This window comes from Tupaia chinensis, unplaced genomic scaffold (genome assembly GCF_000334495.1).
Source record: "Tupaia chinensis unplaced genomic scaffold, TupChi_1.0 Scaffold000423_1, whole genome shotgun sequence".
In the NCBI taxonomy this organism is placed as follows: domain Eukaryota; kingdom Metazoa; phylum Chordata; class Mammalia; order Scandentia; family Tupaiidae; genus Tupaia; species Tupaia belangeri.
In genome coordinates this window covers 5,713,996-5,737,865 of record NW_006159928.1, presented here as the reverse complement: position 1 = coordinate 5,737,865, position 23,870 = coordinate 5,713,996, and the positions used below count along the sequence as shown (strand labels likewise).

Sequence of the window (23,870 nt, the reverse complement as noted above, 5' to 3'; positions counted from 1 at the left end):
TCATCAGTTTAAGTCCCCGGGTCCAGGCCTCGAACCACAGATGACTACATGGGAGTCCAGCGACATAGCCATTACACCAACTACTGGTCCCGATCTTATTTAATCTTAATCACTTTCCAAAGGCCCAAACTTTCAACTACATAGAGTAAGTTTCACCCTTCTAATCTTGTCACAAACAAATTTTAAAATATGAATTTTGGGGAGACATATTAAAACCACAGCAGTTGTCTAGGAAGATTCTGAGAGAATCAAAGGTTTGGGGGGGGGGAGATTTTGTTTGTTTGTTTTTAATGTTTTGGGGGTTTTCTGGGGATGGGGTTTAGAAGTGTCGAGAACAGCAAGATACACCTTGATTCTTCCCCAAAAACTCCATCCAGTACATCAATAAAAGGCAACTAACTAGGATCAATTACTCAAATAAAGCTTCTGAGGCAGCTCAAAATTTACATGTGAAACACAAAACTCAAATAAATAAAAGGGATACCAAGAACTCTGAGAGAGACCAAACACACAAACAAAAACTTTTAGTAAAATAAAATCAGTTCTTGGAAAAGGACCAACCTCTTGGCAAAAGAGAAAGCCATTCCTCCCATTTGTTCCCAAGGCCTCCCAAGAGACCACCACCAAATCCATACAAATTAAGTTACAAGCAAAACGAGGAAAAGGTAAGCAGAGGTTAATGTGTACACATACAATATAAGTATCACATTTTCCTACAGTCCATTTCTCAGGGCTCAAAAATGCCTTTACAAAAACTTAAGTGGACCATTTTAAAGCTTATTAAAATTACTCTGTTACAACATGAGAAGCTCTGGGGTCCTGGGAAACAGGCCTCTGGGATTATCTGCTTTTTTATAAGGACATTAAATTGGAAGATATTTCAACTCTGATACTCTTTCCGGGATTTAAGAAGAAACAAAATCTATGTATCCAATTCATTAAATCTCAATTCACATTCAGAATGAAAATATTGCCATCAAATTAATTTTTTAAACACTTAAAATATATGTTAAGGTCTCAAATAAAAAAAGGCTGTTAACTATCAACTTTTAAAATCTACCATTTCTTATATTCCCTTCCCTCCCATATACATAAAACATACATACTTGTATATATTTAAAAAAAAAAAAAACTACTAAAACTTATGGAATTCCAATTTTCAATAACATGTAGATTTTTTTAACAGTGAGATGAGACAGGCTTTGGGGACAATTAGACAGGGGTTTTCAAAAGCAATAATTTTTCTGAAACCAAGTGATAGGGAGAGGGGTGTTTGTTGTACCTCTGTTCTCCATACCTTACTTCATTTTTAAAACAGTCTTTAAAATAAGCGATTATTTTAGAATGAGTTCATATAATTGTCATTGTGGGCAGTACATACAGACACACGTAAATGGACCCCCTAACACACACACACACACACACACACACACACACACTTCAAAAGGTTGTTTTCACAAGTACTGTTACTCAGTTAAAAGTAAAATTATTAAGGATACCTAATTTGTTCTAGAGCCCATCAATCTTTCCATTTGACCACTCCTACAGAATTAACAAATCTTGTGGAAACACTTATTTTTCTGAACTTCTACACAGACACATTCAATTTTTCCCCACTGTATGCTGCTTCATTCCATTCGCTTTGCAATACACACACACATATACACACACGCTATTTTTTCCTCAGCTTCTCTGAAACTTTCATTATTTGATAAAAATCATTTAATTTTTTTCTTGCTCTCTGAATGAATCTGAACACGAAAATGTGGCCACATCTCTATGGATAATACACAGCAGTACTAACTATAAACTACATCACCCGAAATGACCATATAATTAATTCAATATTTTGATTTGAAAGGATTTCCATTTGTCTGTTTTGTTGCTTCTAACTACATATTGTCAGAAGAAGCCTTTAAGTTAAATACCAGAATGACACGAATAATTTTTTAACATGTCTCCAATTCTATGTTATCTATTCTGCTTTCAATATAGTGGTAGAAGCATCTTAGGTACTTTCGTTTGGCTTCGTCGAGACATGTGGAGTATTAATTTTGTAAGGACATTTCAAGCTGAGAATTCCAGCAGTTCTCGAGGGCCAATGATTTCCCATACTTCAAGAAGCCTACAACATACATTCACCTGTAATTTGGCCAAGCTAAGAATAAAAATGTTTTTGTTGGGGCCAGCAAGTGGTATGGTGGTTAAGGTGCTGGACTCCCACATGGTAAACTGCAGTTTGTGTCACAGATCCAGTGGCATGAGGCTCACGCCAGGCATGTGTGAGTGTGTGTCCAAAACCCCAAGATAAGAATGGAGGAGAAGGGATTTGAACATGGCCATATCCCCTGGGAAGCGATTTCTCTTTCTCTCTGTCTCTTAAAGAAAAATTTAAAAATAAAAAGAGAAAAATATTTTTACTTTTTCCACTGGGATTTTACCAGGCCCTTCTGAAATTACCCAGTTACCTCACGCTGATTCAAACATATGTCACTAATAAAAATAGAAGAATTCATCTTGATTACTAAATACATGTGGTCTGAAATGTCATTCAAAATATGAAGCCCACAGGGCAAAAATAATTAAAGTGGTCTTTTATTATCAGTGCTTGTTTTTCTCAACCAGTAACATTAGTATTTTAAAAACAGCAACAACAAAGTCTGGAGACCACTAGTTCTATCAATGTTATCAGAACTTCTAGAGAATGCTGATTTCTTAACTCTGTTAAAAATTTGCAAGCCTGGGGCCAGAAGATGACAAAATGGTTATGTTGCTGGACTTCATGTGGTGGACCACAGTTCGAGTCCCAGACCCAGCAGCTTCCAAATCACACCAGGCACATGTGTGCGCATGCCCAAAATCCTGAAAGGGGGCTGGAGAAGGGATTGTGGCATGGCCATCACCGCTGCAGGGAGGATTTCTCACTTTCTGTCTCCCTGTCTCTGTCTCTCCCGCAAGTACATGCCCCCTATAGAAAAAATCTCTCTAACAACAACAACAAAAAAAAAAAAAAAAAAAAAGGGCAAGTCAACTTACGGTTCTCATTTTCAAATTTTTTAAAATTTTTACCAAATATCTGCTCTTCAATCTTTGTAAGAAGTATCAAAGTCACAGGAGATGGTAAGAGGGAACAAGTGTTTCCTATCACACCATCCTTCTGCTCCAAACCAGGTTACTATCACCAGAATTGTTCCTTTTTTCTACAGCTCCTGAATTTCCTTAAAATCCAAATAAGACCCTTCCTGAACTACTGTTCTTACAAAACTAAATATTCCAGATGTCTAAACGAAGCCGGACTAAAAAGGACACTTGAAACCAGTAACATTGAAAAACAAACTAAGCCTTCAAAATAATCCCTCTTGGCAGGGTAGGATGCCCGGAGACAGGTGCAAGGCAGGCCTTCCTAGAAGCTGTCTCCTCCTTCATGAATCTGAGCTTTTCCAGCTGGCAGCTCTGCCCCCCACCCCAATCAGATGCTGGATGCCTGCTTTCTCATCTGCACTTTCCAAATGGCTCCTGATTCCAAGGACTGAGATAGGACCTGGCTCTCTGATGAGAACATGCCTCCCAAGTGACCTGCCCAGTTCTCTAGAAGCATTTCTAAAGTATTCCCTGAGCTCCCTTCTCACTCTCTAAAACATGGTTCCTTCTTCCTTCCTTCCTTCCCTGTACTTCCTAGTGCTTCCTCCTCATCCTGTCCCTCCAATGCCACGTCCCTTCAATCGAAATCCAAACTCCTTACCCACTTTCATGAACTGCTGACCCCTGCCCAGCCTAAAACCCCATCTTCAAATCAAACACATTTGGAGCTGGTTGACAGTGATCTTTTGGAGACCTACCTGCAGGCAGCTCAGTGACGGCTTCTTCCCTTGCTTTCTCCAGCTTTTCCCTCACCCAGGGAAACTCTTGCAGGGAATCTAGGAATGTATCAAATGCCTTAGGACCTCTGGAAGGTAGGATATCAAGAAGTAGCATTGTTTTTCGGAGGCCTGTGGTTTGGGCTTTAATTTCTTGAACATGGTTTTCTGTCAAGATTCCTTCCTGGTAAAGGTATTGAAGAACTAGCCCTTCCACCAATACCTCTGCACCCAGCTCCAGGCGAAGTGAGCGGAGCACTTGCTTGTCTCTGACCTCCATTTCTCCCTGGAAAGAGACAAAATCATAGCTCTAATTACAAGAGGGCTGATCCGTCCCTAGAGACAGCATGTCTGCAGTGCAAGCACCTTAAGGACAGGCATGTCTTCGAACTTCAGCAGAGTGCCAAGTCTGGGTATTTAGTGCATGCCTGTTAAGCCAAGATGAATTCATGTCAAATGCTCCTAACACTGGAGAATGAATGAACAACACTGATGAATTGATTCCATTTTTGCTTTTCACATAATGAAATCCTAGTTCTATTCCTTGTTCAATAAAGATATTTGGCGGAATAAAAGGAGTCAAGAAAAAAGTGGGTCAGAGACCCTCTAAACAGCTATTTTTATCTGAGAATTATGCAGCAGCATTTAATTATAGCATGTTGGAGAGGAAATGGTTTTATTTTAACACTGCCTTCATCAAAGAGCCTGCCACCACCACTGTAGTAACTGCCAACATTTTAGCAGATGCCCTTTGACCATGGGCATTAGCAGAACCTGATCAGCGAAGAGACTGGGGACAGAAACCAGCAAGTACCAATGCTTTTAAGGATCTTTTTTACTCAGAGAAAAGGCCTCTACACCATTCCTTCAAGAAAAATATTTATTGGGGCCAGCAGTTAGCGTAATGGCTATGTTGCTGAATTCCCGTGTAGTCGATTGAGGCTCGAATCTGGACCCGGTGGCTTAAACTCACATCAGGCGCATGTGTGTGCGTGCCCAAGATCCCGAGAGGGAATGGAGGAGAAGGGATTGCAGCGTGGCCATCCCCCCCCCCACCACCACCCCCAGGTGATTTCTTGCTACTGTCTGTCTGTCTGTCTCTTTCTTTCTGGCGAGCGCACGCGCCCTACAGCAAAAATTGTTTGTGCTCAATTTCCCGTAAACTTTATGTACAGTCAGTCACATACTCCACTCCTTCTAAGAATTCAGTCTGCAAGGCACTGCCATGGCCACGCAGGCATGGGCATTTAATGGGATTATTTTGTTCCTTAAAAAAAAAAAAAAAAAAAAAAAAGTTCACAGCCCAGCACGGGTCAGCAGCCACACAGGACTGTGAAGTGCAGTTTCAAACCGCAGCACCAGGGAGCTGTGGGGCGAGTATGAGGGGGCAAGGAGGGTCAAGTGGCTAGGAGGATCGGGAGGGGTGGCAGGTGTAGCTCCAGTTCTCCATGACCATACCACCAAGGCCCAGAGGCTCCCCAGCCCAGGGCCCGCTGGACTTCCTCGCAGCCAGTGCACCCTCCGGGAGGGTCAGGTGGGGAGGAGGGTTCACATCTGGCTGCGAGGTCCCATTTGGAACTTTCTTAAATTCTCTGCTTCTGCAGCTGAAACCTCTGCTTTTTCATAACCCGGAAGAACTACGATAGATTTTCGGAGGCAACTTGCTAAGTTAACGAGCGGGTTGTGGGAATAGTCTTCAGAGCGGACCGAGGGGAGGGCGGGCTCCCAGCACTGCTACCCCCACGCATACCCTGGCCTTGCTCAGCCACCCAGCCAGCAAGTTGAAGCGACGGAGGAGCCGCACAGGACCCAAGTCGCGGAGCCACCGCGCTGGCCTTTTGAGAAAAGATGGATTCCTGTTACTTACGTCTGCAATCACGTATCTTAAAAAAAAAAAAAAAAAAAACTGCAACCGGAATCCAGACCGTTAGGGAACCTATACCACAAGCACCATCTTTGTTGAAGGCGAAAGTCCTAAACAGGAAGTGTTGTAGCCATATTTGTTGAGGGCAATTACAGGAAGTGCCGTAGCCATCTTTCTTGGGGGTCCAAGTGTAAGACTGAAGCTATTTCCGCCATATTTGCTGTGGGAAAACAATCAGTGATGGAAAACAGTGACATCAGTAAGAAGGTTATCTCTTAGTAAGCAAAGGAGTAATGGAATCATTGCATTTAAATACAGTAACCCCACCAGGACCTTTCACCCAATCGACGTAATAGACAAGTCAACGTCATCCTAGCAATGAAGCCATCCCTAACCACTATTTACAAAGAAATCTATTTCCTACACCCAGTATCGCCTTTACCAGTTTTATTTTTATTTACAGCACATATCACTATTTTACTCTTCACTACTTTATTTTTTCTTATTAATTTGTCCTCTATTCCCCTCCATTGCAAAGTCACTTCTCTACATCAACAAAGTTCATGCCTGCGAAGAGTTTAAAAGTCAATCAGTCAAGATTCTATCTCAGCAATCACCTAGCTCCTCCAGAAGGATTTGTTAGGAGGAATCCAAGACATTCGAAATCATGAAAAACGCTGGAAGAGGGCTGAGCACCCTAAGATGACTCTGTAAACAGCATTGCCAAATGGGCTCCTGGCCATAATCAGAAAGGTGGAATCTGGAAGCCACCATTCCCCAGCCCCAACTTCCTCTCAGCATTGACAGAGTAATTAATTGGACCCTGGAACATCACTGCAGAAAAGCTACATTTCCAAGGCTGTATTTGCTAGCAGGATCGAAACAGCACCTGTAAATCTTTCGCTGCTACATGAAATTGGTGAGACTCATTTCCCAGGCAGAACATTAACAGCAAGGGTGTGTGGATAATTTGGAGCTTCCCAGCTTCTGAAACACAGAAAAGTATACTAAAAAGAATGAAGGACTGACACTGAGGGCATTCTACTTCATCTACCACACTTTTAATTTGGAAAACAGAACTAATTGTGTGCCCAAAATATATATATTTTTAAATAGCTTCATGTTGAGTGCTCTTCTCAAATTGCTTTATGAAACAAAGTAGTTGGTCAATAAATAAAGTCATTGATTCATTTTTAAGTCAGTTGGATGATATATACAAAAAGTCATACTCCTGCTAAAAATTAGTTGACAATAATAGAAAATAAAACAAATAAACAATTTTTTGAGAGGTTTTTGCTATAGGGCGCGTGCGCTCGCCAGACAGACAAAGAGAGACAGAGAGACAGAAAACAAGAAATCACCCCCCAGGGTGGATGGCCATGCTGCAATCCCTTCTCCTCCATTCTCCTCTCGGGATCTTGGGACGCACACACACGTGACGGCGTGAGTTTTAAGCCACCGGGTCCGGGACACAAACTGCGGTCGACTATGTGGAATTCCAGCGACATAGCCATTATGCCACCTGCTGATCCCAACAAATAAACAATTTTTAAAACCTCCTCAAATATCATTGTTTCTACAAAATGTTCACACTTAATACCTCTGATGGATGATAAAAATAGCTTTATAAATAAATCAACACAGAACATTGCTAAACCTCTGTCCTCAAAACCTTCTACTAATAATATCCAGTTTATGGTCTTACTATACCAGTACACATTTTACTATACCATTAGAGACAGTATTTTTATATATGTGGCATATTATTATTATCATCATTTTGGTTGTGTAAAGACTGTGGAAATAGAGTTATCAATTGTCTCACTCAAAATCTTCCAGCAAATTTAGAATAAAACTAGAATTCTAACCAGATCCTTCTGATTTCATGCTCTTTCCAGGACAACACAGTCTTATATGGTGAAGTCTGTTATTCTAATCAGAGCCAAAATATTATTAGCAATGTATCCTGTTGCCAAGTTCCACTCTTGATACTCTATAGTTCCAGACACTCTCTTTGTACTCTCTTTTCTTTTTATTTATTTTTTCTTTTTTAGTTTATTTCTTTCCTCCATGAACAAGAGACAGGCAGAGAGACGGGTACCCCCAACAAAGTTCTCATGCTGCAATCCACCACTAGTTTGAGCAAGCCCTCAATCATGGGCACACAATATCTGGCACATTTGGGGAAGCCTCCAGGTACAAACCAGGAACTATCCCATGTAGGTTAGCCTCACAGAGCATTGTGTTACTGCTCTGCCACTGTCCAGCCTCTTCCCTTTCCTCTTTTATTCTAGAATTGTTTCTCTTTCCTCAGCAAGACTTCCCTTCTATATATGGACAAGTGTTAGCAGCATTCTGTCTTCATCCAGATAAAGTGCAGATCTCTTGCAACACTACCAATAGCTGAGGATTACTAACTTTGGAGAGGAAAAACAGTGCATTTTTCCCCCACTGTAAGCTCTGATAATTTTCAAATATAAAGAGAAATTTAAACAAATAGCAAGATAAATACCCATGTAAAGTTTAAGACTCTTCTTGATGACTTACTGTATTTGAAAAGGCTAGTTTTCCTGAGAACTAGAAGGTGAACATTGATGATGATGTCCAGGAGAAGGTGAGAAGCCAACACTAAGATTCATGAGGGTTCTCAGAAGAGAAGAGGGTAAGAGACAGCATGAGAAGGGGTAGAACAGTAGCTAACAGGTATGATGTCCTCATGGTAAACCCCTTAAGGAGTTAGCCATTAAGTATCTGACTTAAGTCCATAAGAAAAAGGCCTTGACCATCAAATCTTCTTGTTGCAAATATAGATGAAAGTCCATTCTGACTATCTCTTTGGCAAGTAGCCTGGCTCTCTGATCGACTACCCAACTGATATTAATAACTCTACTGAAGGGACCAAAGCAACTGAAGTTATGCTCTAAACTTCATCTTCTAGACCACAAAACACTCAGACAAGAAGCCATTTTAAATCTGAGGCATGTCTTGGTGTGTTTGGGGCCAAGGCAACTAAAGTTATACTCTAAACCTCATCTTCTAGACCCTGAAACACTCAGAAAAGTAGAGGAGAGATTTTGTCACAGAATGACCGGAAACCACTGTAGAGTCACAAAAAATATGAGAAACCAAGAAAATATCTCTCCCCTAAGTGAAAATAATAATCCTTCATCATCCACAGGCAGTACAATAGAACTTATGGAAATGTCTGCTAGAGAATTCACACTATTCAGAGCGACAAAACTAAAGGAGGTACAAGAGTTGAGAGACAATAAATCCCAGAAGATGCAAGAGGAAAGAGACAAGAGCTCCAGGAGGTGAGAAAGTTCTTCCACAAAAGAAGAAACACACACCCTAAAGAAGAATCAAATGGAGCTGTTAGAGGTGAAGGTTATAATACAGGAAATCAAAACCTCCTTTGAAAGTATTAAAAGCAAGTTAGTCCATGCAGAAGATAGAATTTTGGATATTGCAAGCCAAAACTCTGACCTAGTAAAAAACAAACAAACAAAAAAAAAAAAAAAAACTGAGAAAAAAACCAAAAAAAAAAAAAAAAAGAGGAAAAAAAAATAAAGAAAAAAAAAATTCCCAAACATTCAGATAATCAGTATCCCAGAAGGTTAAGAAACTAATAAGGGCATTGGTAATCTATTCCATGAAATCCTGGAAGAAAACTGTCCAAATATAGAGAGGCATTCAAATATCCAAACCCAAGAAATACAAAACACACCTAATAGAATCAACCCAAAAAGATCTTTTCCAAGACACATCATAGCCAGACTGGCCAAATAAACAAAAAGAAGATACTAAAATTGGCAAGAGAGAAACATCAGGTTATTTATAAAGGTTATCCCATCAGGCTAACATCAGACCTCTCATCAGAAACAATGCGAGCAAGAAAAGCATGGGAAAATGTGTTCAAAGTGTTAAATGAAAAAACAGTTTCAACCAAGAATACTATATCCAGCAAGATTATCCTTCATATGAGAAGAAAAGATTTTAAAAATTCACAGATAAACAAAACCTGAAAGAATTTACCAACACCAAACCAGCTCTTCAAGAAGTTCTGAAAGGAGTGCTTTACCGGGAAAACTAAAATCACACATAGAGAAATAAAAGAACAAAAAGCAACCAAGAAAATGGCCAACTTAATGCTAGGGACAAGAAATATCAATAATAATGTTGAATGTTAACTTCCAGGATTTAAACAGAAAGATAGGACCATAGTAACACTGCAAATTCAAGAGAAGAGAGATTAATTACATAAGACTGAACTGGTGAAATAGAATTTTATGGCTTTTGAGTAAAACATTACTGTCTTTTTCTTTACTATGCTTTGTTTTCCCAATTTAAAAATTTCTTTTCTTTTAAACTGCTGATAGGATTAGCAATTTGTTAAAATGTTTTTTCTTCTTGTTTGTTTGTTTCTTTAAATGGAAAAATAAACTTTTCTTCCTTCCTGATCCCTGTGGAATTGGAAAATATTTGAGAGTATTCTTATTTTGTGGCAGAATGGTTATCTGCATTAACTCAATAATACCTGTTTTCTTGTATCAGAAATTAGAAATAATAATTATTGAACAGGACTTTAACTGGAATATCAGTGAAAGAATTCGTACCCTAAAATAACCTGGAATTTTCTATTTTAGCATTGTAATTAGTAGAGATTGCAAAAGAGCAGCCACAACCAGAGGATTATCTTGAGGAAGACTTTGAAAAAAAGGAGACTGACTGGGACCAACAGTTAGCATAATAGCTATGTCACTGGACTCCCATGTAGTCGACCACGGTTCAAGTCCTGGACCCAGTGGCTTAAACTCACTCTGGGCATGTGTGTGTGCGTGCCCAAGATCCCAAGAGGAGAATGGAGGAGAAGAGATTGCGGCGTGGTCATCCTCCCCAGGGGGTGATTTCTCGCTTTCTGTCTCTCTGTCTCTCTCTGTCTTTCTGGCGAGTGCACTCAACCTACAGCAAAAACCTCTCCAAAAAAAGAGGGGGAGGGGACTGACATTTGCTAGCAGCTGGTATATCACAGAACGCTTGGTAGGCAGGGCTCAATCAAGAAGGTTTATGTGTGCTGGGTGTTTGCTTTTTAACAGTTTGAGTAATCAACATGTAAATATTTTCTCAAAAATATTTAAAACCATACTGTCTCTGTTGTTATAGAGTCACAAACAAAATTATATAAAATATTTCGAACATTATCTTTAAAATTTAGTTCTTTGAAATTTTGAAAGTTGTATATTATTTGAAATTTTGAGGGGGACCAGCAGGTGGCATGGTGGTTAAGGTGCTGGACACTCCCACATGGCTGACCACGGTTCGAGTCCCAGACCTGGTGGCTTGCTTTCTCACTTCCCCTCTTTCTCTCTCTCTCCCTCTCTCTCTGTTGCTCTCTGTTAAATTAAAAATAAACAAATGAATAAATTTTTTAATTTAATAAATATATTTTTTAAAAAAGAAATTTTGACAGTTTTTAATTAACTGTCAAGAACTATGGAATATGAGCAAACTTTTTTTTTTTTTGGAGAGGTTTTTGCTATATGGCACGTGTGCTCGCCAGCCAGAAAGGATAGAGAGACAGAAAGCGAGAAATCACCCCCCCCCGGGGGGTATGGCCACACAGCAATTCCTTCTCCTCCATTCTCCTCTCGGGATCTTGGGCACGCACGCACACGCGCCCGGCGTGTTTTAATCCACCGGGTCCAGGATGCGAACTGCAGTTGACTACATGGGAGTCCAGTGACATAGCCATTATACTAACAGCTGGTCCCTGAGCAAACTTTTTTTGATATGTCTAGTAAATGTTTCTGAAAAATAAAAAAAATCCAACCCAGATGAAGGAGACAACTGAAGAGGTGGTGGTGGTGTTGCTGTTGCTCCTTTTAAAAATAATGTTACAAATATTACAAAATAAAATCATAGAAATGGAAAAAAATAGTAAGCCTATTGAAGGACCGCCACTCCATCTTAGCAAATTGTGATTCTTTGGAGCAGCACATCAGTGGTTCCACTTTACTCATAAATATCTAACACCAGTGGGCCTGTAAAGAAGCAAATACAAATCAGAATCACTGTCACGGGTGATTCTGTGACACTCCTCCACTACGCCTAGTCTCTCCTAGGCTGGAAATGCCCCCACAGAGGATTAAACACCTGTTACCAAGAGGCAACAGATCCATTTTCAGGAAAAACAGATACTTTCCTTTTTCTCTCTCCCATATTATGTTTACTTGTGCCAAGCCCTTCCCATTGTGAGTTTACAAAAGAGTCAAGGGACCAGCAGATGGTGTAATGGTTATGTCCCTGGACTCCCATGTAGTCAACAGTGGTTCAAGTCCTAGACCCGGCAGCTTAAAACTTATGCTGGGAGTGTGTGTGTGTGTGTGTGTGTGTGTGTGTGTGTGTGTGTGTGTTGCCCAAAATACCAAGAGGAGAATGGAGGAGAAGGGTTTGAGGTATGTCCATCCCCCCCAGGGGATGACTTCTCACCTTCTATCTCTCTGTCTCTCAGGCAGGCATACACTCCCTATAGCAAAAAAATCTCTCTAAAAAAAGAAAGAAAGAGTCAAAAAGAACAAATATGATCTTTTTCTACCTTTCCATTTGGTCTTTGGCTTTGCGTCCTACAAGAAATAAATCAAAGAAGCTGAATATTTGGGGTTGTTTCTGTTTTGTAAGTATAGAAATTAAGCTATGGGGGAACATGGCTTCGTTTCAAGTGTACTTGGAACATATACCAAAATAGATCATGAATTAGGTCACAAAGAAATTTCAATACATTTTTAAAAAAGCAATAGCATATAACCCATGTACTTAACCAATATACAAGGAAATTATACATTTTAGTAAAAGAATAGCTTTCATAAATTCTTTAAGCTTGGAAACTAAATAAAGCAACTTATAAGCCCTTGAGTTAAAAAAAAAAAAAAGTCACACACATGTAACTAGTTAAAGTACAGAAAGAAAGGAAAAACATAAAGACTTTACAGTAGGAAACTAGCAGACATCGACTTAACCAAGGGGTCAAGGTTAAGCATCACTACTGATAAGTCACGAAGACACCGTGTTTTCTAATACAAGAAGAGTGTACCACCTCTGTGATAGTCTTCTCCTGAATTCATAAGCTATGTCTTTTCATGAGAAAGTATCAGACAAACACAAATCAAAAAATAGGTATTCTTCAAAAGTGTCAAGGTTACAAAAGACAGAGAAACTAAGAAACTGTCACAGACTGGAGGAGACTAAGAGATGACAGTGGATGAAAGAATAGAGAGGCGAATTCAGAGGAAGAAAGGAGAAAGGGAGACTGAAGGACTTGCCCATAGTCAGGAAGAGATAAAGACTCGGTCTCCATTTGATCTTAGCTACGTCCTTTGCATGCAGCAAAGAATCCCATATGGCCTCCGCTTTACATACCTTTACTTCCTCAGAAGATGAGGACAGAATTTTTCAAAGGAAATATAGACAGCTAATCCTGTAACTACAGACAGCTAATCCTGTAACTATAAATTCTAAAGACATACTTGGGATATGCAACTATGTTGTTACCTCTTTCTGTGTAATTTTCCGTAAAAAATGTAACATGGTAGATAATATTATCTGCATCATCTGTGCTAATTATTATCTTAACAAATTATAAATTCTAATGATTCCCTCAACTCTCCGATATCTCACTTTCATCTTAGATTAATTATTGCTTATTGTGAAAATCCTGGGACTATTTACAAAAACCTAAATTGCAAAGCTTTTAGAAGAGGCAAGTACATTATTATACAAATTATTCTATATTTATTTAATGCTCCAAGATTTCTAAAAGTTTGAAGTTTTATGCTATATGCTATAAGATTTTGGTGATTGATAACAGGATTATTCAAATTGATCCATGATTCATAAGCAATGAGTTTTTGTTGTTTTTAGAGTTTTTTTGCCTCAGGGCACGTGCACTGGCAGGGGGAAGAGAGAGAGACAGACACGGTGAGAGAGAAAGTGAAAAATTGTCCTCCCCCACCCCCCCAGGAAAGATGGCCATGCCAAAATCCCTTCTCCTCCATTCTCCTCTCTGGATCTTGAGTACACATGCACACATGCCCAGTGTGATTTTCAAGTCACCAGGTCTAGGACTCAAACTATGGTCGGCCATGTGGGAGTCCAGTGATTAAACCACTACATCATCTGCTGGTTCCACCAATGAGTTCTTAATGAGCATTTTTATGTGTTAAGGTCAGCTAGGGACAAAAAATTGAAAAAGAGGTACGGTCGCTATCTTTATAGGATTTTGAGTCTCAACAAAGAAAACAAAGACACAAAAAACAAGTAGTTATTATTGTTATAAGTGCACTGAAGGAAGACTACTTTGATAAGAAACTGGTCCACTGGGACCAGCAGATGGCTACATGGACTCTCATATAGTAGACTGCAGTTTGAGTCCTGGACCCAGCGGCTTAAAATCTCATGCCGGGTGAGTGTGCGTGCATGGGCGCTCAATATCACTAGGGGAGAATGGAGGAGAAGCGATTACACGTGGCCATGCTGCCTGGGGGTGATTTCTTGCTTTCTGTCTCTCTCTGTCTTTTTCACCCTATAGCAAAAAAAAAAAAAAAAAAAAAGAAAAAGAGAGACCAGCAGGTGGTGTGGTGATTAAGGCGCTGGACATTTCCACATGGCTGACCAAGGTTTGCATCCCAGATTTGGTGGCTTGCTTTCTTACTTTCTCTCTCTTTCTGGGCAAATGAAAATAAATGAATGAATAAATAAAATTAATACTTTTAAAAAAAAAAAAAAAAGAAAGAAACTATGGTCAGGGGAAATGGAGCTGATCTTGACTATCTTTAGAGAAGTCAAAAGAGAAAGTCTCTGAGAAGGTGGCATCTCTTATTTTTCATCAAAAAGACTTGCAGTAGTTATAAAACTGTATTACACATATGTAAAATATGGATACAAAATCAATTAATAATTAAAGGTATCAGGACACCTAATATTAGGACACACTAAAATACTCTGTTAATTGGTATTCACAGTAAAAGAGAAAAGCATTTGTATTGTATACCTCTCATCTCTCAAAGAAAATATACTGAGTCATCTAAAGAGGCTTGTATTTTTCTGCCACTGGTTTAAAGTAGGAATTAGCCATGTAATTCTTCATAAGAGGAAGATAATATTTTTAGTTTATTTATTTTTATTTTTTTTTATGAGAGAGAGAGGCACCATTGAGAAGATCTCATCATACCACTATCTACACTCGCGCCTTCCAGTCAGCCAGGATCATGAACACGTGTACACCCAGTCGTTTAGGTCTATCAGCCTGAACCCTGGTCTTCCCTATGATTCCAGTGTTGGAAATTGGCATCCTACTGCCTGTGCTACGACACTGGACCCAAGTATTATACTGTTACTTTATTGTGTTGTTTGGCATAAGATACCAAAATGTCATTCAAATGGTGATTCTGATATGACCATACTAGAAAGCAAAAAGGTAATGCATTCCAGGTACTGCCTGTCTAGTGATATAACTAAGTGCAGTGGCTGAAAGAAACTAGTAAATGGTTATCATTCAGACTCTCTCAAGTACTAAGTCACAACTGAACTTAAGTATTCCAAGTGACAAAACTTAATACCTAATGTCTTTGCTCAGTGTCTACTGAGTTGATATAATTGATTGAACAGACTCGTATGCTTCAGATAACAGACACAAAGGAGATTGACGTAACAAGTGAGCAACAGTTAGGTAGCCAATATCCCATTCTAGTTCAAGCAAAGTGACTAGAAACAGGCTGCACTGGTATCCTGGAAAAAGGCTAAGACATTTCTCAATGAACAGCAATAACAACAAGTTTGAGCCTGTTTAAGAATATAGGCAAGTATTTGGAGACCACAGACTGTAATATAAAAAAAAAAAATTAAGAGGGCCAAGCCCATGCCCTAGTAGTTAAGGGAGCTGAATTCCACAAGGCCAACTTCGATTCAAATTCCTGCCCTGCTACCTTGAAAATCACAGTGGACATGTGTCCATGTATGTCCCAAATCCCAACAGGGTAGAGAACTGGAGGAAAAAAAACTGTGGTATGACCATACCCCATTGGTGGGTACTTTCTCCCTCCCCACCCCTGTCTCATGAGTGCATATGTCCCCTAGCAATAAAAATTTAAAAATTTTGGGACCAGCAGTTAGCATAATGGCTATATCGCTGAGCTCCCATGTAGCTAACCGCAGTTCGAGTCCCGGACCTGGTGGCTTAAACTCACATCGGGCATGTGTGCATGCGTGCCCAAGATCCCAAGAAGAGAATGGAGGAGAAGGGATTGCAGTGTGGCCATCCCCCCTGGGGGGTGATTTCTCACTTTCTGTCTTTCTCTGCCTTTCTGGCAAGTGCACGTGCCCTATAGCAAAAACTTCTCCAAAAATAAATAAATAAATAAGTTTAAAGCATAAAAATGTTCATTTGATACCACCAACGACACCTCAAAAAAATAACAACAACAAAACCATCCTAAATATTTCCTTACCAGCAGCCACATTAACCACAAAAGAACTTCACCATGGACCCTACTGAGAATTTCTTATAAAACAGAATTACATCATCATAGATCTGTCTGGATGGCTTATCAGTAAATGTAGCAAGTCATTGAATGAGCTAAGCTTTTATCTGGGGTTATTTAATAAAGTAAATTTAAAAACTAGACAATAACCTCTAAGTATAATGATTTTTGTTTCTGCATAACTGATGCAAGACTGTTTCTTCTGACAACATTCACCGAAAGGCTCAGCTGCATCTTAATAAAGCAAATTTTATATAACCATTAGCTCCCAAGGGGATACTCCCCTTACTTTCCATTTGTGCTGATATGTGAGCAGGTATCCAATCCACACGCTTGTCATACAGAAAGTATTGAATTTTAAACAAACAGTGGACATCCATGTTAACGTGGAGCATGTGTTTGATTTAATAGGGAAAAGAAATAGGCCACTAAAAGTGCTGATGAATTCTTTATGCTTTTTTCTCTGCAGATAATTGAAATTTGGATGCTGGGATGCTTGAAGTACTTATTGATGAGAAGTATGATACGGGCTGAAATATGATTCTATCCACCCAGAGAAGGCCTACCATCGATCAGAAGTAGACAGAAAAGAAAAAGATAGAAGGAGTTATGGACTGTGGCCTACCTCACCAAATCCATTCATCCATGTAAATGTCTCCCAATGATCTAAGAACATCAGATATGCACAAGAAAAAGGGCACACACTATCCTCACAATTTTGAGGTGGATGTACTCCCTACTTAAGTTAGACTGTCTTCTCTTGGTGGCAAAGAGGTAATTTTCCAGTTTTGTCATCTCCATTCAAATTACATAAGAGTTTGCACACAATATGTACCCAGTAAATGACCAAAAATGTGACTATGCTATTGATTTCATTTTATACACCTTGCTTAATAACATGGCTTACAGTGAGAACTCAAAAAAATGAATCAAACTAGTGTGTGGAAGAACTAAATATCCAGGTCAGTGAGGTAGTACAGTGATTAAGACACCTGAATTGCACATGGCCAATGGTGTGGTTCGAGTCCCAGACCCCAGAAACTTGAAAAAGACACCAGGTACATGTGTGTGCATTCCCAAAATCTCAAGAGGAGAATGGAGGAGAAGGGCTTGTAGTCATACCCCTTGTGAGGTGATTTCTCATTTTCTTTATCTCTCCTGGTGAGCGCACATGCCCTATAGAAAGAAAAAATGGTGTATTACAAATGGAGTTATCTTTGGTCTCTATTTACATATACTAAAGAATATAAAAAATCAAAAATCCCTATTAATTTACTTCTGGTTAATTCTACAAGAGTTATATTATATTACAAAAAATTTTTTGCTCTGAGCCACAGGTGCTGAAATGTCAGGGTACTCCTACACTTCTTTTCTTTCCTTTCTTTTTCTGAGAGGTATTTGCTATAGAGTGCGTGCACTTGCCAGAAAGACAAAGACAGAGAGACAGAAAGCAAGGAATCATCCCCCCAGGGCGTATAGTCACACCACAATCTATTCTCCTCCATTCTCCTTTTATGATCTTGGGTCCACATGCACATGCTTCTAAGCCACTAGGTCCAGGACTTGAACTGTGGTTGACTACATGGGAGTCCAGCAATGTAGTCATTAAGCCATCTGCTGGTCCATAGACCTCTTTTCTTCCCTAACTACACTCTTTGCTCTCATCCAGTCACCCCATTAAATATTATCTAAACGTAAAAAAAAATCTAATTATTTACGTCTGACCACACGTATTCCATTATCTACCTGACATTTCTACTAGCAATCAAAAGGTAGCTCAAACTTAATCTTTCCCAAACTAGACTCTTGATTCCTCTTACCTTTAACTTACTCCTCCCTAGCCTGCTCTACTTCTATAAAGGCACCACCATCCAATCAAGCCAAAGAGTGCTGGAGTCATCTTGGATTTCTCTGTTCCTCACAAGTTGCAACCCACCAATAAGTCCTCTAGAATATATCTTAACCCATTTCCCTCCTCCTATCCTAACCACTATGGTTCTCATCTAAATCACTATCACAGATTTCTTGAACTCCAGAACTGAGGTGACATCTTAAATGTCCCTTCCAGGGGCTAGCAGGTGGTGTGGAAGTTAGAACCATTGGACTCCCACATGGCCAACTGTGGTTTAAGTCCAGGACATGGTGGCTTGTTTTCTCTCTTGCTCTCTCTCTCTCTCTGTGTGTGTCTCTCTCTGTTCATACTCAACAAAAGAAAATAATAATAATAATAGTAATAATAATAAATGAAGTTAAATAAAAAAATAATTTAAAAAAAAAGTCCCCGCCATAGAAGGGTGAAGGAGAGCGTTTTCTGTCTCTCCTCATTAGAATGTATTTCCATAAGATCAGGGACCTTTGCTGTCTTATTTGATACTGTATCTCCAATGTCCACAATAATTACTGATGTGCAATCAGTGCTCAAAAAAGAATTTTGAGTTAAAATATCAATGCATCAGGGGCTAGAAAGTAGTGCAGTGGTAAAAGGTGACCCTCTGGGGGGCTGACTTATATAAGTAGGCTCCAGGTTCAGGTTCTGAGACATCCCTGAAAACACTGGACACATGGCCCATGATCCAGAGCCAGCTGAGGCTGGGGAGTGAATAATGGTATCAAAACCCTTGGGGTACTGTCTTTCTCTCTCTCTCTCTCTCTTTCTCTCATTCATGGAAGAAATAAAGTTTTGTGGGGTTTTTTGTTTGTTTTGTTGTTGTTGTTGTTTTGTTTTGTTTTGTTTTGTTTTAACTATAAAGCTCATGTGCTTACCTGAGAGAAGGAAAGTGAGAAATTACCCACTGGGGAGATGGCCACACCATAGTCCTTTCCCCTTCATTCTCCTCTTGGTATTTCAGGCATGCACACACATGCTTCTGGCATGTTTTTCAAGTTACCAGGTCCAGGACTCAAACCTCTCAGTTGACCATATGGGATCCAGTACCTTCCTACCATACTACCTGCTGGCCCCAGAAGAAATAAACTGAAAAAAAAAGAAAAAAGGGGTGGGGGGAGTTTTAAAGTAAATCAATGCTTCGATTGGTGAATAAGCCTAAGACATCCTTGAACATGAAGAATAAGCAGCATTGGGGACCAGAAGGTGGCATGGTAGTTAAGGCACTGGACACTCCCATGTGGTCAACCATGGTTCGACTCCCAGACCTGATGGCTTCCTTTCTCATCTTCTTCTCTCTGTGTGTGTGTATCTCTCTTTAGTCAAATTAAAATAAGTAAATGAATAAATCAAATTGAATAAAATAATTCTTTAAAAAAAAAAGAAAAAGCAGCATTCAGAATAACAAAGGGTTTTGTGTAAAGTAACATATTCATGGAAGCCCATTTTAAGTTATTTAAGACCCAGTTTCCTTCAAAAGTTTCACCCTAACTTTTTAGCTAACAATTATTGGATATTTACTACATGCCATTAACCGTGGACATTTTCTACACGTATTATTTTATTTCATTGTATCCTGTCCTTGCACAGCCTTATAAAGCAGATACAACTAGCCCAGTGGCAAAAGCAGGATTCAAATGAAAGCCAGTCTTATCACAAAGTCCCAAACTCTTTCCAGCCATCTTAATACTATGCTCTTTCCAGACTGGCTAGTTTCCCTGGGAGCATTCACCCAGGAAGGTAAGATCAGGGTGGCTTGGCCTCAACTTAAAGCAGCATGGCTTTCTCCTTAAAGTCATAGTATTTATGTTGTGTGCTTTAAAAGCTTATAAAGCATGCACAGGTTGATACTTGACTGCCCAAGCCCCTTCTTCCCCGTTAGGTAAGTATCAAATGTCTGAACATTTTGTCAAATGTATATAAAGGGTTTTCAAAAAGCTTAGTATTATGAAAAACCATGCATGAATTTCAATTTTTTGCATTAAAATAAATTTGTAGTTTAATTCCATTTCCCCACTATCTGAAGTACCCCCACAGTGCTGTATAACAAACTGCCCCAAGATTTAGCGGTTTAAAACAAACACCATTTTCTTAAATCTCACAACTTTGTAGGTTGGGAACTTGTCAAGACTTGTCTGAGTGATTCCTCTTCTTGATGTAGTATTGATTGGGGTTATTTGGTGTTATTTATCTGGTTGTATGGCTTTCTTGGTTTCTTGGCAGGAACAGCTGAAAGGCTGGGCTCAGCAAGACCTTCCTCCTCTCCATATAGTGTCAAGGAACTCTGCTCTCTTGAGCAAGGTGGTCACATGTCTCATATGGCACCTCAGTGCTTCAAGAGACCCAGGAAGAAGCTGCCAGTCTTCTTACAAGCTAAGACCTAAAATTGCATAGAGTCTCTTCTGTTATGATCTACCTGTTAAAATAGCCACAGCCCAGATCCAAGGAGAAAGGAAATAGATCTACTTCCCATTGGAAAAAAAGTCAAAGAATTTGTGGCCCCCTTTAATCTGTCACAGATACAGACTTCGTTAACCATAATTCCATAGTTTTATATATGTATGTTCCTTTTTGCTATCACACTGGTTTGTATAATTGTCAAATTCCAGTAAATGTCTCTTCCCTGCAATTCTTCATAAGCCAATTGAGGCTGACTGGGTAAAACACCAAATGTATTGAAAACAGTTGTTTGCAATACAACCACAAAACCTGGTCTTTCGTAGTTACCTGGTGAATACTGGATAAATACATGACCATATTAAACAGTGTCCTCTTTTTATTGTATGGGAACAACTGACAGGTATTACAGACAGTTCCAATTTCAGTAGGAAGTAAGTGAAGGCTACCTTGAAGAGTCTCCTCCATTGCATGTGCTGTTTTTTTCTATGGTTACTCTCCGAGTTACAACTACAAATTTCTTCCCCAGTTCTAAATGGTTTAGTAGTTTAACAGTGGTTTAAACGAGCCGCTAGTTACAAATGAACTTAACATTTTTTTTAATTGACAGAAGGCAATGCAATCATGAGAGAAAGAGAGAGAGAGGTAGGAGAGAGAAAGCAACCCCAGTGTGGCATGGTCGCACTGCAATCCATTTTCCTCTACTCTTGAAGCCCAACAGAATTTTTGGCACACACGTGCCTGGTATGTTTTTTAAGGCATTGGAGCTTGAATCACAGTTGACCATTGGGATCTGGTCCCTTTAACTGCTGTACTGCAGGGCAGCCCTGGACTTAACGCTTTACCACCTACTTTTACATTTCTTACACGTTGATCTTTACCCTCTAAATCTATGGTTCTCAAACTCTGAACTACATCAAAATCATGTGAAGAGCTTGAGAAAGCACAGAGTTCTGGGATCTGCCCCTAGAGTTTCCAATTCAGTACACCCAAAATGAGCTCAAGAATGTGCTGTTCTAACAGATTCCCAGATGAAATTATCTGGGACCACTGTTTTAAATGATCGCATTTCCATTGAAATGAGACAGTATTGAAATTCCTTGATATGTATTTTTATAATGCTGGATTAAACCCAAAAGCAAAGATTGGTGACTTCCAATAGAGATGTCAGGATCACACCTTCCGTAAAAGTGACTATCCAAAAACCTTCTTGTTGTACTGTTTCATTTAGAAAATAGAACTGTGAACTGTTGTTAGATATTCCCATGGAAATTAGTTATTAATTGATGATTAGTCCTTGGGAAGATAATGAGTGTTGTGATTGCAGGTAAAATTCTATTAGGCATTTTCCATTTAATAGTTCTTCATCATACAGAACAAAGAAGAGTTTCTGCTCCTGTGCAGACCTGGTTCTGTTGCTTAGCAATGGGCTCTACTGTACCATTACAGTATTGTGTTTTCCTTTTCAAAAAAGAACAGTGTGCCACTGGTACTTTTTAACTTTGCCACAGTGCTCCCATGAAAAAGAATGAATAATCACTTTATATTTAATCTAGCAGACAGAAAATTCTCAAGGTGAGAAGCTATCTTTTAGGATGTTAAAAATGCATTGTACGCGTTCTTCAAAGTAAAACTCTGTGATTCCCAATCATTGAAGTAACTTCTGGAGGGATTCACCTTTCTGACAAAGAGCCATCAATCAGTTAATAAAGATTGCATGGTGCTTCATCTGTGTTTAGCTGTGGGCTAGGCAAATGGAAGATTCCAAGGACATGTAAAAGAATATCCACAAACACTTTTTACAAGTTGTAAAACAGCAGGTTAAGCTATTAAGACAGTGTCTCCTTTATAAGATTTACAGTGCATAAGAAAGATAAGATTAATTTAGAAGAAATGGTAGCAAACTGTATAAGACAGTATATAATTAGCTACTCAATTATGAGGCACTCAACAAAAAGCCTTTTAAGAATTCAGAGAGGGTAGAAGCTAATAAGAAGAGCTGGCATTTATCAAGTGCCTCCTATATGCTAGACACTTCAAATGCATTATCTCTTGGATAGTCACAACAGTCCTGTGAAGTCAGAATTATCATCCTCATTTTCAGATGAGGACGGTAAATCTTAAAGGTTAATTAGCTTGCCAGTAAACAAACCCAAACCCAGGTCTGGATTAAGTAAAGAAGAATATCGTGGAGCGTGGAGCGTGGCTAGATAGAGATCCACCCATAAAGCCAGCCCTTTTCCCTAGCGTCTTTTTCATTATTCATAAATGCAGGGCTGAATTCCAGGCCCAGCGGTCTTCAGGGAAAAGACTTCAGTTTAATTCATGCTTATAAACCTTTGTGAATGCCTATCCTTTCAGCCTTTTCAGCCAACAGAAAGTCCCCTGGGACAAAAGTAAAGGAGGAAGGATTTCTTTTCATATTATGTTTGAACAATGAGGTCTGTAGTGTGGTATATGATTGGCATAAAAGTATTTTTACCTATAGAAGTGGGCTCCCTGTTTGCATCATAGCTGAATCCCAGCCACCTGCAAGGTCTGAATTGTATAGCATTTCTGTCCAGTCTCTCTCCTTGATGGCATTCATAACACCCTGTATCTATTCTGATTAACCTTTTTGGATTCAACTCTTCCTTGAGTGTTATCTACACCTCTGTCTTAAAGCACCACAGACTCTCTGTAACAGTATATGATTTCACTCCTGACGTCTTCATATGTACTTAGGAAAACACAAGTTAAGAAGCTATGTTTTCCAGAAGGCTTTTGAGACAAAAGAGAAAACTGGCTGGGCTCCTCCCTACCAGATTTGGGATGGGGTGTTTTGTATTCTTCTATGAGAATAACATGGTCTATCAGGTGCAGAAAGAGGAAACAAGAGAGGCTCAGGAAACAATGTCTATTATACTGCAGGTCCTAGACACAGGAGGAAAGGTGGCCACACAGGGCCACATGGAAATGACTCCAGGGTAACCAGGAGGCAGAAGACAGCAGGAGGGATAGCCCTGGGCCAGAGCCTTTATCAGGATTTCTGTGGGAAAGGCAAGACAGGGCAGGGGGACTGGTTTCGGATTAACTAGTTTAAGTAATTCCTAAATTACTGTTTAGAAATGGATTCTAAACTACAGGGTAGTCCTTAATTGCTTGCTACCTGGCTCTGGGATGAATGAAGCTGAGGAAGATGAGTTGTCTTCAAAAAGTTCTTGAAAAATGTGTATTATGTGAGACCAGCAGATGTTGTACTGGATACATTGCTGGACTCCCACATGACTGATTATGGTTCGAGTTCTGAACTCGGTGGCTTGAAACTCATGCCATGTGCATGTGCATTCCTG

The 23,870-nt window shown here is 39.5% G+C and overlaps 1 protein-coding gene across 4 annotated transcripts in view; it reads right to left on the bottom strand.

Moving 5' to 3' along the window:
- The window catches only part of CRADD (CARD and death domain containing adaptor protein), a 334,868-nt gene that overhangs the window by 227,300 nt on the left and 83,698 nt on the right, over positions 1–23,870 (bottom strand). For 3 of the 4 annotated variants that reach the window (XM_027774337.1, XM_027774338.1, XM_027774336.1), the window contains one exon: positions 3,840–4,143. In XM_027774337.1, the coding sequence (XP_027630138.1) occupies positions 3,840–4,143 (304 nt within the window). Of the gene's footprint in view, positions 1–3,839; positions 4,144–5,607; positions 5,848–23,870 lie in introns of those variants that run through there. The other variant, XM_006154837.3, reaches the window with a different exon arrangement.